Genomic DNA, 19,479 nt, shown 5'->3' with positions numbered 1-19,479 from the left:
GAGTTTGCCCAACCAGTCTACATGTGTTTTGTGGACTTGGAGAAGGCATTCGACCGTGTCCCTCGGGGTGTCCTATGGGAGGTGTTGCGGGAGTATGGGGTGTCTGGCCCATTGCTACGGGCCATTCGATCCCTATACAACCGTTGCAAGAGCTTGGTTCGCATTGCCGGCAATAAGTCGGACTCGTTCCCGGTGGGTGATGGGCTCCGCCAGGGCTGCCCTTTGTCACCGGTTCTGTTCATAATTTTTATTGACAGGATTTCTAGGCGCAGCCAAGTGGCGGAGGGCTTTCGCTTTGGTGGCCTCAGAATCTCATCTCTGATCTTTGCGGATGATGTGGTTCTGTTGGCTTCATCGGGTGAGGGCCTCCAGCTCGCACTGGAGCGGTTCGCAGCCGAGTGTGAAGCAGCGGGAATGAGGATCAGCACCTCCAAATCTGAGGCCATGGTTCTCAGCCGGAAAAGGGTGGAGTGCCCACTCCGGGTCGGGGATGAGTTCCTGCCCCAAGTGGAGGAGTTCAAGTATCTCAGGGTCTTGTTCGCGAGTGATGGGAGAAGGGAGCCGGAGATCGACAGACGGATTGGGGCTGCAGCTGCAGTAATGCAGACGCTGCACCGGTCCGTCGTGGTGAAGAGGGAGCTGAGTGTAAAAGCGAAGCTCTCAATTTACCGGTCGATCTACGTCCCTACCCTCACCTATGGCCACGAGCTGTGGGTAGTGACCGAAAGGACGAGATCGCGGATACAAGCAGCGGAAATGAGCTTCCTCCGAAGGGTGGCTGGCCTCTCCCTTAGAGATAGGGTGAGAAGTTCGGCCATCCGGGAGGGGCTCAGAGTAGAGCCGCTGCTGCTCCACATCGAAAGGAGCCAGCTGAGGTGGTTTGGGCATCTGACAAGGATGCCCCCTGGGCGCCTCCTGGGTGAGGTATTCCAGGCATGTCCCACCGGGAGGAGGCCCCGGGGCAGACCCAGGACACGCTGGAGAGATTATATCTCTCGGCTGGCCTGGGAACACCTTGGTGTTCCCCCGGACGAGCTGGAGGAGGTGGCTGGGGAGAGGGAGGTCTGGGCCTCTTTGCTTAGGCTGCTGCCCCCGCGACCCGGCCCCGGATAAAGCGGATGAAGATGGATGGATGGATGGATGTATACTAAAGTGTTAACCTCTTTATTTCCCAAGTGGTCACCACAATCGATGCATTTGGCACTGGCAATATTGCAAAGGCCAATAAAGCTGTGGCCAGAGGATCACATTGGTTTCAATATATAACATTCAAGCTGTAACACTAGCATACCAGAACCAGGAGCTACCTTGCTGTTTACATTATGGTATGGGACGTCACACTATTCACAATGAAAGGGCCAACATTTTTAAAGTGAGGGGCTCACATGCACAACATCCAGGTGCTGGGATAGCTTTCAACACAAGCAAAAGCCGCGTGACAGTTTTCTCAGCTGCAAAAGTTTTGTAAATAGATGTTAGATTTGGAATTGATTTCAAGTGTTGAACCTGGATTTGGCAGCTGGGAGTTTTAGGACCCTGTTACCCTGTTTCACAAATCTAAGTGTAATATTACTTAGCTTAACCTAAGTGCAGGTATAACTATTGTTGATGAAAGAAACTGTGTTCTTACTTTGATATAACTTTGGTAAATAAGTGGTAATAACTTATCTCCCTATCATTCCCTTCTTGTTTTCACCATAATATCCAACTATCACATTATTGATGAGTTCTGATAGAAAGTGCTACCAAATATCCTCTAGTGCCCACAGCAGAGCAAAGTTTTCATCAGTGTATTTTACTAAATATTAAGCAATACTACTACTCCACTAGGTTCCTCCGGGAAATTCAGTTCAACCCACCAGTCTCACTAGTCTGTGTGGGTTGTGATTTTTTGCAGTCTGCTGATCAGTCTGCTGATGTGCTTAAGCACAGTAGTATTAGCATTAGTATATTAGTTGTCGTACCTGCTTAGCAGCAGCATTTTCACACTGCCACCATAAACATATTGGCTTAGTGATGATCACAGTACACGTGTTGATTTACTGTCTCAGCTGTCAGCAGTTGCAGAACCATTAAAATCAGATAAGAACCCGTATTTATTGATGATGAGAGATCTAACATGATAAATTGTCTCATAATCAAGTGGAAGCCAGCTCTACTACATTCAAGCCGAGATTATTTTGGAAAGGAGGAACATTCGGTCATTACAGGGTTGCACACCAAGCTCTTGTGAAAGAGTTGAGATTGACTTGACTCTGCAGTCTGGGCATGTGCAACGTGAACGGGGAACTGTCACTTGGACAACAGCCTGTAGGAGGCCCGCCACTCTGATATCTGAAATATCAAAAAAACAACTAAAAACACATCTTTTTAGAATTGCATTTTGTTATCTTTTGTCTGTTTTTGTTTTATACCTTCTGAAGCACTTTGTGATCTTTTATCTAGAAATGTGCTATATAAATAAAAATGTACTTACTTAATTATATTGGGAGGATATTGCAGTTGTTGGCTGTCTTTCTAAGAACAACATATTTTCCCATTTTCATATTTCATAAAATAACACTCTTTTAACCTTTTGTGCTTGAATTTCATTCATCAGGACTCCAAAAAGTCATCCAAACAACTCATTGCCATCTCCCACTAAATGTGGATAACACATCTGCAGTAATGCCTACAATGTGTGAATGAGTCTTTTTCTTTTGCCATTTTTAACCAGCGTAACTCAAATGTTGTACGATGAGAACACAATTAGCATGCTGGTCCAGAAACTGTGACCCTTGCCAGCGTACACAGTGGCTCTTCAGATTTACTGACAAGGCATTAATTTGATATTTGGCATTTTTCAAGGGCCAAAGTGTTGGCAGCTTATCTAGAACTGACGCGCACACAGACACATGCAAACACCACCGCCGCCAACCTGACAGCAGAATGGGCATGTGTTGCACAACAAGGACTCACAATGTATGCAGCACAGAGATGGATGCATGAGGCACGGATGGCTGTCAGTGTCTGGCCACATACATATGAATGGACATTTGGGGAAGGAAGCGTGGGGACATTCAATGTGGAAATACAACACCCAGGACCATCTGGATCATGATGGTAGATGTGAAAGTATGGTCAAATATTTGTAGATGAACAAGAACACACAAACAAACATTCTCACATCACCAGGGAAGCAAAATGCTCCATTTGAATTCATCAAAAATAGCAGACATTAGTTTCATAAGTAAGATCTAGCACAATATGTTATGATATTGCTATGGTTAAGACAATATCAAATATAAAGCATTTTTTATATATATATATATATATATATATATATATATATATATATATATATATATATATACATACATACATACATACATATATATATATATATATATATATATATATGTATGTGTTAGGGATGGGTATCTTCTAGGTTTTATCCGATACCAGTACCAAACCGGTACTTTTGAAGCCAGTGCTTAAACAGTGCTCGAACCTCTGCTTAATCAATGGAAAAAACACAAACTTTGTCCAAAAACCTCTCATGTTTAACTGTTTTCCACTTTTTCTTTGGTCATTTTAGCCTTTTTGGCCAGGGTGAAGGGAGTATCTGCCATCAAACAAGAAGACAGCTGCATGTAACTACGACGATGTTTGCTAGTTCACCTTAGATGCATTAATGTAATAACGTGGTTAGCCTACTCAACGAACAACATTAAGCTACTCACGCAGAGAAGAACGGCTGCTGCTGCATCATCATCCTCATCATTTCTGCTACACTGGCAGGGCTAGGGGCCAGGACTCTCCTCTTCAGGTTTTTGGGGGATGTTGCTAACTCCGGGTCGATAACAGGCACCACACCCGCAGTAGATGTGCACGGTGTGAGGTCTCGCAGCAAGCTATCAAATACGGTGCATTTCTCGGCTTTTAAAAAAATGCTATGCATCGCCAGGTGTTTCATCAGATTCGAGGTGTTACCTCCTTTGACAGTATCACAGTATCAGCTTAAAGCACTTGTTGCAGGCTGCTGAGTTTGCACCTTTTGCTGTGAAGTACAGCCAGACATTTGACCGCTTCCCCTTGGGCATTTTTAATCTGTAGCTCTGCTCTAAAAGAACGTACGAACCTGGGCCCGCCTACTATGCTTGCAAAGGTAAAATGATTGGCTAGAATCCAAAGTGTATGACATCTCAGGAAAAAAAAAAAGCACCAAAATAAAGCACCGAAATGTGCGCTGCTTTTCGGTCTGGTTACTACCGTTTATGTCAGAACATCATGGCACCGGATACCGGTACCCATCCCTATATATAGCATTATAAAAAATTTATATAACAGCGATTTAAGTCAGATTTGATTTAATCACCATTGAATGACAGAATACACCATTTAAGTATGCTGCAGAACCGCACACACACACACACACACGCTCTACACTGGATCCCTTCAACACCTCCAATCAGCAGTGGGTCCACTGGAATGGTTGGATGGATGAATAGACAGATGGATGGAATTTCAGCAAATGGAACGACACTCACTGTATACATCATATAAAACAGCAAATGTCATTTTAAAGTCAAAGGTAGAAATTTTCTTTGTGAGAACTTTGTAAGAGGGTGATGACTCATCGTGTGTGTAAGCTGAGGCTTCGGGGGAGACGTGACCAGTAAACAAATTATCTCTGAATGTCACGTCATATTACTTATCGAATATGAACTATTAGGTTTTCTATGTCGTTTTTTAAATATCAAAATATTTACACATGTCATCATGTAACTACCATATGAAGTGGATTTTCAAATTCTTTTCATGGAATCAGGAATCAGGATGGAATTATATGTTGAGTGATACAATACAAAGGAGTCTTAACAGCACTCACATGCATGTCAGTCATGCAAACACAACAGGGACTGGGATTAATGATGACATTTTGAGGCCAAACAGTCACCAAAACTTTCAGAATTTAGATTTAGTACTTCTTAGTGCTCCAAAATATATCTGATGAGCAAATCAAAACTTGATGAAGGCACAATGACCCACACACATACATTACAACAGCGGAGATGTAAAATGAATACTTACAGGCACGTCCACATACTTCGAAGCAGCTTTTACCTTGACAAAGATAGAAAAACACTGAGTACAGCAGCTGAACAAAAGTTGTCCTGGTGAGACTGAGCATCTTATAACTTCGCACCTGCTGAACTAGAAACACTGATTTGTGGTGATATTAGCTGCACAAATGCACTCACTGTTATTGCATTCACAATTTAACAGTTTAGCTTTTGTAGCGTTGTGGAAATTTAGGGGAGCTAGTGCCAGAGAAGCTCACCAAAAAATCGAATGATATTACAGTTAGCATAAATGATTAACATGAAAACTATAACAATTTCAACGAACTAGTGAGCATAGAAATACACACATCAAAACAGATGATTATAATATGATGCTATGAGACTTTATATAGTTGCACACCATTGGAATTTACAAATGCATACAATGTGGGGAGTTTTATAAAATATTTGTATACGCACACTCAGTGCCAATGCAGTGTTTATGAAAATGGTCCACTTGTGTATGAGGAGATACATACATATATAGAGTGTCAGTATAGTGAGATAAATGGATGTTTTTTCATTAAATCAAATTTAAACCCCTTAATTTACCAGAACAAAAGCTTTAGAATTAATAACACATTTCCTACATAGGTGCGCTTTCACTGAGGAAATGAAGATGTCTGTTAAAATTGTTCATTACATTCAAAAGTTCAGTTACAGTGGAATAGCGTCACACTATGATTTACACATACTGCCATTTACAGTCCAAGTAAATTATTAGTGAAGTATTCTTATTCTGATGCATCTTTATTAAGCTATCACCTTGTCTCTGAGTGTGTTAACTGAGCTTTTATAAACACTTAATATTTCAGATCATAGCTAGTTTAGGTAGCTACCAGCTACCAATGCAAAGGCCAGCAGAACCTCACGTGTCAATTGTCTTTGCAATAGAAAAAGGAAACATATACAACACTACAGGAAAAGATGGTTTTTAGGAGGTTTTTAGGAGGTTAAAACTACCACCCACTGGTTTCTGATGTTTTCTTTAGAAGCTCTGAGCGATTTTGCCATTGCTGTTTGGTGACAGAGGCACAGAGCTGAATGCTGATGCATGCTCTTCTACTCACAGAAGTAACTCAATGAGTATGTCTAATGAAGTCAAAATAGAACCAGAGAATATATGTTTTCATAAAAAAACAAAACAAAATAAAAGACAATAATTGTAAAAATAAAATATTACAGGTAACCAGTTCTGTATCTATAGCACACATTATACACTATATTGCTAAAAGTATTTTTTTTAATCTGCCTTCACACACGTGAACTTGAGTAACATCCATTTCTTAATCAAAAGGAGTTTAATATAATTTCAGCCCACATGGTTGCTGTCATTCCCAATTGTTTGCTTGAAAAAGCAGTCTGCATGCCTACTGTACGTGATTTTATTCACCTTTGGCCATGGAAGTAACCTGAATCGAGTCATTTGAATGGAAACTTAAAATGTCAATTGCAACTATTTTCTTTATTTCGTGCTCTGATTATGTTTTTTCCCTGTGTTGAACTACATATGATTGCAACGTCTGTCCTGTTGGTAAAACGTATCATGTTTAAGAAGATGCATATGTGCATATCTGCATATGTGCATGCAATACACAGCAGATACTATATACAGCGGTCCCTCGCTACAACTTTCACAGCTTTGCTGTTTCGAGGATATGCATTGTGCAGTTTTGCACAAATTAATGTTTTGGGGGGTTTTTTCAGCGCATTGTGTTCTGCGTCCTGATTGGCTGTAGACCATTATCAATCAATCTCGTGCCGTGTCTCCTGTACAGTACAGAATGTGTTCAGCTTGTCAAATTTACATAAATCTTTGATCACTAACAGTGTGACTCTGAGGTGCTGCACTGTATGTTTGTAAGTTTTCTCCCCAATTCATCTGCATAACGTCACCTCTTAACTATTGTGAAATAAGAGCCTTATACAGTCAAGCAGCCGTCATCATCTCTGCCTATCTGTGAAACCTTCTCACTGAATGTCATTGATGTGTTTTGTCATTTAAGAAAAATTAATCAAAAAAGATTTTTAAATTATTATTAAAGTACCAAGTCCAGTATATTATTAAACTGTTGTTAATAGATCTGCAAACTTTATGACATCATATTGAATTTATAACAGAGTGTAACTTAAAAATATGCAGAAGTAATTTCTACTTGGTGGAAGGATCTGACAAGCCAGAACATGCTTAGTTTATTTAGGTCACTGAAAAAATGAAGGACATGCTCCTAATTCAAATAGAGATCTAAAGAAGTAACAACCCAGCAAACAACAGGGAAATTTAAAAATGAAGTTCAGTCTCAGAAATAACTCCCACATCTGGTTTGGGATCAATTCAATTCAGTTTTGTTTATATAACGCCAAATCAGAAAAGTGGTCTCGATGTGCTTTAGGTTTAGGCACTACGGTAAAGACCGTACAATAATCTATAACTAACTACACAAGTCAAAGTTTTTTTTTAAGAAAGCACCATCTTGGTGACACTCTGCCATTGACTGGCTGTATCTGTATGAGATATAATAATAATAATAATAATAATAATAATAATAATAATAATAATAATAATAATAATATGTTTTATTTAAAAATGGCACCTTTCAGAAGACCCAAGGACACTGTACAGCAAATAAAACAGATATATATTTTTTTTTTTTAAAAACTGGAAATATACACAATGATAAGAGTAACAGATAAAAGTTAAGAGTATGTAGAGGTTTAAACATAAGCAATTTTAGGTGAGTTTTGAGGGTGGACTTAGAAAAATTACTTCATTCCCTCTTTTTGAGGTCAGGAATTCCAAAGTCGAGGGGCAGAGCAACTAAACGCCCTGCTTCCCCATTGTAACAAGACAAGCGGAAGGAACAGAAAGAGGAAGATCTGAGGCACCAATCCTGGTTTTAGCATGGGGGGTCTAGACAGGACCCTTACTGGATTCCGGGTGGGAATCAAACTTGTGACTCCCGCTCTAAATGTGTGTAGTCTTACCACTACACTATCCAGCTGCTGTCAATGAAAATAAATGGAGCCAGTGAAGCTGCTTCAGGATTGGGGAGATGTGGTGGGTAGAGGAAGTCCTAGTAATAATACAGGCAGCAGAATTCTGGACGTTGGAGCTTGTTAATTGATTTTTGTGTAAGGCCAAATAATAGTCTGTCGAGAATGACACCCAAGATTTTCAGAGAGGGAGAGATAGGAACCGATGAATTATTGATAGTGAGAGAAAAAACGTTAATTCTGGATAGCAATCGTTTAGTGCCAACCAGGAGAAGTTCTGATTTATTGCTGTTGAGTTTAAGGAAGTTGGAGGAGAACCATGAATTGAGTTCAGCTAAGCAGAGGGTGAGGGAGGGTGGAAGAGGAGTATAATTGGGTTTGGTAGAGAGGTAAAGCTGGGTGTCATCGGCATAGCAGTGGAACTGAATGTTATATTTACGAAAAATGTGTCAGAGTGGAAAAAAGTAAATAATGAAAAGGAGGGACCCGAGGACAGATCCCTGGGGCACCCCAGTAGATAGTGGAGAAGGCTGAGAAGTGAAGGATTTTAATTGAATGAACTGAGTGCGGTCAGACAGGTAAGATTTAAACGAGGCTAATGGAGTATGGAAGAGGCCAATAGAAGCTAATCTGCTAAGAAGAATGGGATGAGAGATGGTGTCAAAGGCTGCACTCAGATCAAGGAGAATAAGGATGGAGAGGAGACCAGAATCAGCCGCCATAAGAAGATTGTTTGTTATTTTATAAGAGCAGTTTCGGTGCAATGCAAAGGATGGAAACCAGACTGGATCTGTTCGTAAAGGTTATTATCAGATAGGTGTAGATGGACTTATGAAGCAACTACTTTTTCAAGAATTTTTGAGAGTAATGGTAGATTGGAGATAGGGCAAAAATTATTAAAGTTGTGGGATCTAGACCTGTTTTTTTCAGGATTGGGGTGATGGCGGCAACTTTGAAAGAAGCAGGAACAGTTCCAGTGGTGAGTGAAGAGTGAATAATAGCAGATATGAGGGGAAGGAGAGGGGGTAAACAGGCTTTGATAAGGACAGTGGGAATAGGATCAAGCTGGCAGGTAGAAGGCTTTGGTTTGTGGATGAGATCAGCAATATCAGTTAGAAACAGAAGTTGAAAAGCAGAAAGGAAGCAGAAGGGGGTGAAATTAAGACGGAGGAGCTACATTGAGCATTAGGGACCAAGTCTAGGTGTATTTTATGAATTTTTTCAGTGAAGAATAGCATTAGAGAGTTGCAGAAGTTAGATGAATAGAGATGAGCGGGCAGAAAATCAGGTGGCCTGTAAAAGGAGTTGAATAATGAGAATAGGGTTTTGGTGGAGTCCTCACTTGAACAGATAATGGTAGACTAATAGGCAGATTTAGTTTGATTGATGGTTACCAGCTTTATATGGTAGCATCCCTGTCTGGTGTCCTTTGCATTTCCATCTCAGACTTTCAATCTGCCTTTAATGCACATGTTTACGCTCTAAACAGACTAATAAATCTCACTGAAAAAGAGGAAAGAATTAAAAAACCTGCAGCAATAATAATTAAACTACAAGTAACAAAAAGGTCAGCTTAATGGTGTGGTCTTCCACATCAGACCCGGACCTATACAAATACAGGCCATTTACCATTTTTATTTCCATTCAGCTGACTCCTCGGGACTTGCCTTACCCTCTGCAGGTATCTGGTGGTTGAGGCTTTCCTAGAAACCTATACATGGTTCCCATTTGCCTGTTGGATTCCCAGGTATTGTAGCTGTCCTGGATGTCTGCAATGTTGCCTTCTAGTAGTGCAATCCCCTTACTTCTGACTACTTTCCCTCCCTTTCCCATCTGACTACACTTCTCCAGTCCAAATGAGAGTCCAGTGTCATTGCCGTACATCCTTGTGGTGTGGATCAGTGAATTGATATCTTGTTTATTGTTGGCATACAACTTGATGTCATCCATTTAGAGTATGGATTTCTGTGTTCTGCTCATTCATTCATTTGTTCATTTGTGCTACCAGAAGTTCATGGAGTGCAGTTAGCTTCTTTTGCCAGTAGAATCATGCGAATCGGTGAGGGCGTTCCCGAAGCGGGTTAATTGACCAGCACGGTTGGACCTGGGCTTAGAGGCTTTCAAATTAATCAAGGAAGAAGTTAGGTGTATCGGTACTGAGGTTTGGAAACTGTGATATGGAAATGGTGAATAATATCGGTTTTGAAGAGGTAATATGGTAATGGAAATAATTTATCTTGGCAGTTACTGGCAGTGTTTTGTGATATATAAATGTGTGAATGTATAAGTGACGTGTAAAATTGTTATTATGAATGATTAAAGGTGCACATTGTGTTGAGAGAAAAAGGGCATGGTGTGTGTGTGTGTGTGTGTGAGATGATTTTTTTTTTTATATATAAGGAAGTTTAGGGAGGAGTGTAAAATGTTGATGAAAGTATTGCGTGGATGATGCTACAAAACTGTGCTGAAAGAATTGTGATATGTGTGGAAAATTGTTAATTGTCCTGATGTCTGAAAGAGCTCTGATGAGCACGCTGAAGAGTGTGATGTGAATGCTTGCAAAACCAAAGAGCGTAGTATATTGAAAAGTGTGTGTGTGTGTGTAATAAGGGTGCATTGTTTTTAGATCAAGATTTAGCAGAATTACAGAGGGGCCAAAGGAGCTTGCAAAGAAAAGCGTCTGGACTTCTTTAAGTTGCTTAAAGACGTTTCACCTCTCATCCGAGAAGCTTCTTCAGTTCTAAGGTCAAATGGTGGAGAGTCCCAGATTTAAACCTAGTGGGAGTATCCCCCCACAGAGGGACAAAAGGACCCCCTGATGATCCTCTAATCGGCTGAGCCAAGGTGTGAAACTGGGTGTGGGTACCAATCAGCCAGGGTTTCGGGTGAGCTCATTGTGAAACCTGGCCCCACCTTATCATGCGAATTCCTGAGGTCAGATGGCCCAGGATGTGAGTGGGCGTTAAGGCGTCTGGGGAGGGAACTCAAAACTGGATTATAGATGGCAGACAGTTGGTGTCGTAAACCACCGCCTCTGTTCAAAGATAGTCGCTCACAGTGGACATAGATGGCTTCTTTCACTCCTTTTTCAAACCGTCTGTCCTCTCTGTCCAAAATGTGAACATTGGCATCCTCGAAAGAGTGACCTTTATCCTTAAGATGCAGATGGACAGCTGAGTCTTGTCCTGTGGAGGTGGCTCTTCTGTGTTGTGCCATGCGCTTGTGAAGTGGCTGTTTGGTCTCTCCAATGTAGAGGTCTGGGCATTCCTCGCTGCACTGTACAGCATACACCACATTGGGCATGTCTGTTTGGCCGGGTGGTGCTGCTGTGGGCCCCGGCCTGCATTAGCCTGGGCCCCCTTGCCCTGGTGGGTTCCAGAGTGTGGGGGTGCCTACTGGGGTCAGCGGGGGAACTGGCCCCAGGGAGGGGCCGCTTGCCCCTCCCTTTCTTCCCTCCCCATCCTCAGCTGCCTCCCTCTTCCCGCTCCACCACACCCACACACGCAGGGCTTGGGGTGCAGGTGTGTCACCAGGGTGCAGGGAGGCACTCCCCCTCTGTCCCCTTCTGGCCGCCTGGGCCTCAATTTTATTCCGCAACCTAGACGACCACATCACGCACACTCTCATAACACATACGTATAGGGCCTTGGGGGAGGGCACGTTGTACAGCGTCCAGAGGATGGTTTGTGTATTCAAACCCACCTCTGGCTCTACCCTCAATTTTAAATGCATATAGACACTGAGGGTTATCGGGAGAAGCCGTGCTGGCCGTCGGATTGGGGTCTGGGATGCGGGGCCTCCCCGCTACTGCAGATACGGAGGCGGTCTGCTTTCCTCCACCCCAGACAGAAGGGTTACATCTCCTGGGTCTGGGTACGGTTTGCCCCTCTGGGGGCGGGGGTACCCGGACCTGGGATATAGAGTATGTTTGGGGAGTGTGAATGTGTGTACGTTTGTGTCTGCGTGCGCCTGTTCGTCTGTGTCTATATGTCAGGTTGGGTCTTAGACTCCACCTCTCTGGGTACATCTCAGGCCCTCCAAAGTACGGAGGCCTATCTCCCCTTACCACACTCCCTGCCGGTGGCTGATGCCCTCAGACGTTGGTGTGTTGGTGGTTCTTGGTGTCTGGGGCTGGGCGCTCATGTATGTACCGACTCACTCCTGGTGGCCGATTGGCGGGGCCTGGCACCTGTGGCCCGGCTGGACCCCTTCCGGGGGTGGGGTGCCCTCAGGCCTCTGGCCTCTGGGCCTGAGGCCCGGTCCTCTCTGGCACAGCTGGCTGCCGGCAGAGCCCACGGGCACGTCACTGCAACCCCCTCTGGCCTCTGCTCCGTGGCTGCTGGGTGACCTCTCGTTTGGGGCTCTCCTCAGCTCTTCGCAGGAGGGTGGCATGGTTGCCTCCCTGGTGGTCCTCCTTGGGTCCTCGTACTCTGGGGCCTCTGCATGTCTGGGCCTGCATCACCTCCATACCTTCTTTATGCCCTGGGGGACGGGGCTATGACTCCCCACACCCCCTAGCAGATCGTTACATGGAGAAACCTTTCGAATACAAGCGCGCTGATCCACACAGGTGTACACACAGGTGTGCACACGGGTGTTCACAGACACAAACTACACCTTTCTTGGCTGCTACCTCAAAGCACATTGTGCGCTGTCGATGTTGCGTACTGCATAATAACATGTAATATTTAGTATCTACTGTTATCTACTGTTAGCTAGTTTATTGTGATGGGGTTTTTTGATTATGGTAATCCCAGGCAGGTCGACACATCAGAATCTAAGCAAATACAGAAAACAACAAAGCAAACAGCAGAATAAAAATAAATAAAAATAAAACTCCAAATATCCGAAAAAAAGCCTGTTGTCTGTACAGCAGGCCTGCTGTGACATCATACCTCAGGTGACTCTAATATCACTGAAAAGCACAGAGCCACTGCTTTCAGGAACCGCTGGAATTCTTTTAACTCTTTAAAGGTTAAATGATTTCGTTAAAATATTTGGTGGGGGTAGGTTCAGGTTTTTTCTCCCTAATCATATACACTTTCATTTAGAAACTGCATTTCGAGTTTACTTGTATTATCATTGTCTAGTAGTTATTTTTTTATTTGATGACCTGAAACATTTAAGTGCGACAAACATGCAAAAGAATACAAAATCAGGAAGGGACAAATGTTTTTTCACAACACTGTATAGTTTGTTTTTTTCTGGAGAATGCTCTCTTTCTTTTATTGCCTGGGAAAGGAAACTCTTTGAGGTTTTAAGTTGAGCACACCATTATAATGTAATATGATGTAATTGATGTAGTGCAGTGGAAATATATCAAACAGGAAACTACTAGAAGGCCATATATATATATATATATATATATATATATATCTACACATACATGTACTACTTACTGTGAAAGACATGAAAGAAGAGAAGAGTGTTCCCTCATCATATCTGGAAAGCTTGGTTAACACACTCTCTAGAATGACGACAAACTAGGAAAGAAGAGAGGAAAAAGAAGCCTCAGAAAAATGACTTTACATTTGGAAACATAAGCTATCACAAATTGTGAGTCGTATATAAAATTGGATTCTTGTTGTTATCATCTCATCTCATTAAGTCTTTATGGTGCTTTTGAATTTTTCGTGTCTTTTGGTGACTTCTTTAGCCTCAGACTAAAGAGCTAACTTGGATGAGTGATGAAACATCTCTTCCATTGAAAATCCTACGTCCAGATGAGCGATGATTTCTTTACCGGGATGGCTAACCATGCATTCATACATTTAAATGAAATTGTAATAGTTTAAAATGAGCCTTTCTGTTATATTATGTCTCTCTGTAGTTGTTTTGAATGCCTGGTCTTATTGCTGTCATTTGTTTGTCTTTTCAACAAGAACTGTAACCATGCTAGGAACATGTAGTGTACTTTTGTACCTTAGCTACTAGCAGAGTAATCATCTCCTTCACCGTCTCCTCAATTAGATTGTTGATTTGGGAGTGATATTGCCTCTGCAGAAGAATAAGAGGAAGAAAAAAATGTTAGACTGTTCACCCTCAGTGGATTACACTTGGTAACCTCTGTTTGACATCAGCCACTGAAAAGAAACACTGGAAGTTTTTACATTAAATAGTATTTAATTATTAATTTGCCATGGCATAGTTATTATATATAGCATGAGCTGCAGATATTTTTAAGACTGGACTGACTGCCTGTTCAGGAGTGAAAATAAATTTTTCATAGCATGTCATCTCTAAAACCTGTGTGATATTCTTCTCATGAAAGTGAATAAAAAAAAATACTCCTGTCCAAAACTTTCAGTAAATCCAGCATCTTTTGAATGTCAAAAAAAGGCTTTCAGCCGCTGCACATTAGTAAATCTAGCTCCAACCTATCAAGGTATATTTTGTACAGCCTGGTCTTGTTTATATGACCTGCAAACAAAACAAACAAACAAAAAAAACACGTATGAAAACATTGAGGTGAATTAAGATTTTGCAGGATTTTGGAGTCTATCATCTCAATATTGTAGTTTCAAAATGCAGACATCCAGCATCACACTGTTAGGTAAGGTCGTTCAAATTCTGTTCAAATTCTGTGTTAGGTTGTTTCTGAACAACCTAACGATTTTCTCTCATCTCAGAGTGAAAGTTTGGGTTTTCTTTGAAACCTTGGCAAAGTGGTGATACATCCAAAGAACTAGTACTTACATACAATTGTTTGAATTGGTGGTCTTCAGTCTTTTAGAAGCAACTTCAAGAGACCTGTAAATCTACAAGACTGACTTGTTTGGACTTTACGATTGTACCAAGTACTATAAATCCTTATGGTGGCAAAGAAAAACTACCAGTTGTCAGTTAGTCATGATCACTAATAAGAAGTGAATAGTCCTGGACCTTCAAGTCAAGTTAAAATACACTGTAGAACATTTAGCTCTATCTATTAAAAGATTTAAGCTCCAAATTACCATGACATTCAAACGTTTGACCTCAAGTGTATCCAAGATTTAAATTGTTGATGTCCAATATGAATCATTTTAAACTGGAGGGAAATCCACTCTGAAAGCAAGTGTGTTTACGGGAGATATTTAGTATTTCCTACCTCCTGCCCCAGGTCCATGGCACACAGCTTGGCTGACTGGACCTTGGCGTCCACCATGACATTGAACATGGTGCAGATGGATTGAGGCACTCGGAAGTCTGTGGTCCGGCTGCTCCTCTGAAGCTTGGCCTCAAAGGCTGTCCTTGTCCTAGTGAAGGAATTTTCCAGGCGATAGCCATTTAGAGGTGTGACCCAATGCACGTATAACTAAAAGTAACAATTATATCGGAAATCTAATCATATGAACATGAAAATAGCCCAGTTACAGAAGTATTTTTACTTCTTCTGACTATACCTTTTAGTACATTTGTTCAGTTATTTAAAAAAAAAAAACTTTTCTCACTCATTTCTTTTATATTTTTCCCTCTCTTCCTCTCCCCTGACACAAAGCATAGTTCCCTAAAACGGTAATAGTAATTCTTCAAACAGCTTACCAGTCATGTATGGGCAGAAATCTGTGCCATCAGAAACTGAATTTGAATCGAATTGAATCTGAATTGTAACTTGAATAAATGCTTTTACAAACTGAATATGAATTAGCCCAATTTGAAATTCAATTTATTGGACTGAAAATGATCATCACTAAATTGAAATTGAATTTTATATTTTGAAAATGAATTAATTTGCTTTGAAACTGTATTTTATGCTTTAAAAATTTTAGCTCAATTTCAGATTCACCTTTCATTCATAAAAAACGAATTAAGCATGCGCTCAGTACCAGAATTATTATGGTAGTTAAACACAGTGATAGTTGTATATCATATTATATCACTTCAAACAGAGGTGATCCAGTAATGGTGCACTAATGAATTAAACTATTCACTTTAGCTAAAGTTATTAAGTTAGCTAAAGAGTTGGGATGCTGTGTAAGACATAAATAAAGCTAAAAACACAAAGGTTTGGACACCGTTTTGCATGTTTCCCTACTGTAGGGGTCTCTGCAAGCATACAGGGCTCTGAGAGGGTCCAAGATGACAACTTGGAAATAGTCGATCATATTTGTTTGTCAAAGCTGAATCCAGGGCAAACTACGCTAAATTAGCATTTTTAGCTAACAGCTGCAATAAGTATAAAAGTTACTGTCCGGCTATCATTTGTTAACCTGACACTTTTTCTTATACATGTAATACATTTATTACCGACCTGCGAGTTTATCCGCTGGTCATTCGACATGACGAATAACTTCTGAAGTCTTAATTCAGCTCAAGATGCTGTAGATTCCCGTCAGTAACACTTTCGCTAGTAAAATGTAGTTCTATTAATCTGAGCTCGATTACTCTTGAACCGGAACCAGATGTAAGTCCCAAAAAACGGAATTTTGGAACTGAAACTGAATGGTGAGAAGTGAATCTGAAATTATTCGAGAGCTAAATTTTTAAAGGATAAAATACAAAGCAAATTAATTCATTTTCAAAATATAAAATTTAATTTCAATTTAGTGACCATCATTTTCAAACCAATAAATTGAATTTCAAATTAGGCTAATTCAAATTCAGTTTTTAAAAGCATTTATTCAAAATACAATTCAGATTCAATCCGAGCAATTCAAATTCGAATTTAACTTATTCAAATTTAGTTTCTGATGGCACAGATTTCTGCCCATAGTCATGTTTCAAACCCATTTTCAATTCAAATATCACTACTACAATGTATACACTACAACTGTTTTCTAGCAGTCACACCTCATCTTACCGTTTGACACAGGATTCTATCATGTCACTAGACATCAGCTTCAGTCGGGTCTCAAGGTGTTTTCCAAACTCTTCTTCTGGCCAGTGGAGATCTCTGATGAATGTCTGCAAAGCATCAAGCTTCCAGAACAGATCTTCTGATGTCCCCGAGCCATTACTGTAGAAAAATTAAACACATTTTTAGACATTATGTGTATGTTCATGCAAAAAAAATAAAAGACAAAAATCACTTTTATGGTGACTTCATTTACAATTCATTTACAATGCATAAAATAGTAATAAGACAAAAGACTTATCATGCCTTGTATGTCTGTGGTCATAACTGCGTAAATTTGGGGTTCAAACTCAAAGCATTTTTGGGCTAATTTCAAGAACATAGTAAAGGACATTAATTATGACTTTGAAGTGATTTAAAACCAGGTTTTCCAGAACTAATGAAATCCTCAATTTCCTGATGACAAAAGGGCCTTTTTTGGGGGAAAGCAAGGACTGCTTGGACCAGGACTAGCAGCACTCCCACTTATCACTGACCACATTATTAACTTGGTAAAGCCATGTCATCATATTTGATACACAAGCTTTTGTGAGTTTTTGACACTTGTACATGATTAGTGTGATTCTCCAATATGTGCCTTTCTGTTGATTGTATATATTTCTTCTGTATCCCTGCTGTCTTACTATTTACATTTTATTCCTGCTCAGTCGGTGTAGAGCACAACAATGGGCTATTCTATTCTATTCTATTCTATTCTATTCTATTCTATTCTATTCTATTCTATTCTATTCTATTCTATTCCAAATGAGAAAATCCAAGGGCGATCGTGGCTCAAAGAGTTGGCAGTTTGTCTTGTAACCGGAAGGTTGCCGGTTCGAGCCCCGGCTCAGACAGTCTCGGTCGCTGTGTCCTTGGGCAAGACACTTCACCTGTTGCCTGCTGATGTTGGCCAGAGGGGTCGATGGCGCGATATGGCAGCCTCGCCTCTGTCAGTCTGCCCCACGGCAGCTGTGGCTACAACTGTAGCTGCCTCCACCAGTGTGTGAATGTGAGAGTGAATGAATAGTGGAACTGTAAAGCGCTTTGAGGGCCCCAAAATGCACAATTTGTTATTATTACATAACCAGTACTTACACAAGCTAAGTTATTTGTATTTAATTCTAAGTATATGTGGTGTAGTCCAGTATTTATTTTGTAATCTGTGCTAAATTATGATTATTTGGGTTTTTTCTTTGGCACGTCTTGTTTGCGGTGAACACCGCTCTCATTCCATTTTCTGTCTACGACAACTTCTTAACCATCAGCAGATGATGCATGCCGATATTTGACCAATTTACTGTTAGTCTTTGGGAGGACTGCAGTCTCGGTTTAGCTGTTTGACTATTCCTTTTCTGGCACTTATTGGACTGATAATCCACTGTTTCATATCAGGCCAAATAGTAAACTAACTAGAGTAGACAGATTCAAAGATCTAGATCCAGGCAAGCAGATGTAACAGTAAATAAGATGCTGGTGTTTCAGCCTTTAGCAGAAAACCTCATCTTGTAAATCCTAAATGCTGAAGTGTACACAGCGACTATTCTTAGAACATATTTTTCCACACTGAATGGACCTTGCATCTGTGGTATACCTAATGTAGAACAGGGGAAATAGTATAAATCCATCCATTCATTTTCTTCAGCTTATCTGAGGCTGGGTGGGAACAGCAAGCTAAGCAGAGAGGCCCTGACCCTCTTCTCCACAGCCACCTCCCCTAGCTTATTAAATTGAATGTGCACTTCAACTTTCTCCTTTTGATATTGAGGAGTAGCAGCTCTGCTTGAATGACTGAACTCTGACTGAAGACTGATCACATAGGGTAGTCACACTATGCCATGACATTTACATGAACATGACTCTGGGACTATATAAAACCCAAGCATCGGCAACAAACAATTTTTATGCAATTCTAAACATGGGGTTTTTTTTGGGGGGGGGGGGGGGGGGGGGTGGGAGGGAAAGAGTTGCTAACTATGAAGTGAAGATTGAGATGCAACTCTCAGCACTTTTTTATAGGGCTGGTATTTTTGAATGTGTATCCACAAGATCCCAGATGTGGGAATAGAGATGGATGTGCTGCAGTGACAGCGTCACACTCTGCAGGATTCTGCGCCATATGAAGTAGGTTTCACACGTTTGAAATCCGTTGTCAGTGCAGACAACTTGTAGCTTAATTTTTCAAAGTGCTATTGATGATGTGTGAATAGTATATTGTTACATCTAGTTCTTTTAATGGTAGCACTAACATGGCATATTAATAGAAAACCTGAATGGGTGGTGAAAATACATTAAAGTTATACTTTAATACTATACTGTCCTAACCACTCCTGGGCCAAAACTTCTGCCAGCTTACTGCATTCATTAGCAGACAAGAAAATACTAGCATCAAAAAGAAAACCACCACACAGTTACGTGCTTTGTTGATGGACATTGCTTCCCACAAGGCAGCACACAGATGTAATGATGAGGAAAGCACAGGGAGAGACTGCTTTCATTTTGCAACTATCTGTGAAATGGGATAATAACTACTTTCCTGACCACCATGTTTTGTTTTTCACTCTTACCACA

General features: G+C 40.9%; 1 protein-coding gene across 2 annotated transcripts in view; it reads right to left on the bottom strand.

The window, feature by feature from the left end:
• LOC102788571 (calcium-dependent secretion activator 1-like) overlaps window positions 1-19,479 on the bottom strand; it is a 243,993-nt gene that overhangs the window by 47,820 nt on the left and 176,694 nt on the right. For both annotated transcript variants that reach the window (XM_087850444.1, XM_087850445.1), the window contains 5 exons: window positions 16,879-17,034; window positions 15,187-15,334; window positions 14,022-14,096; window positions 13,499-13,582; window positions 5,074-5,106 (listed from right to left, as the gene is read on the bottom strand). In XM_087850444.1, coding sequence (XP_087706570.1) covers window positions 5,074-5,106; window positions 13,499-13,582; window positions 14,022-14,096; window positions 15,187-15,334; window positions 16,879-17,034 — 496 coding nt within the window. The remainder of the gene's footprint in view (window positions 1-5,073; window positions 5,107-13,498; window positions 13,583-14,021; window positions 14,097-15,186; window positions 15,335-16,878; window positions 17,035-19,479) is intronic.

Source organism: Neolamprologus brichardi, chromosome 13 (assembly GCF_056152115.1).
Source record: "Neolamprologus brichardi isolate AB-2024 chromosome 13, ASM5615211v1, whole genome shotgun sequence".
Lineage (NCBI taxonomy): Eukaryota > Metazoa > Chordata > Actinopteri > Cichliformes > Cichlidae > Neolamprologus > Neolamprologus brichardi.
This window is presented reverse-complemented; position numbering and strand designations above follow the sequence as displayed.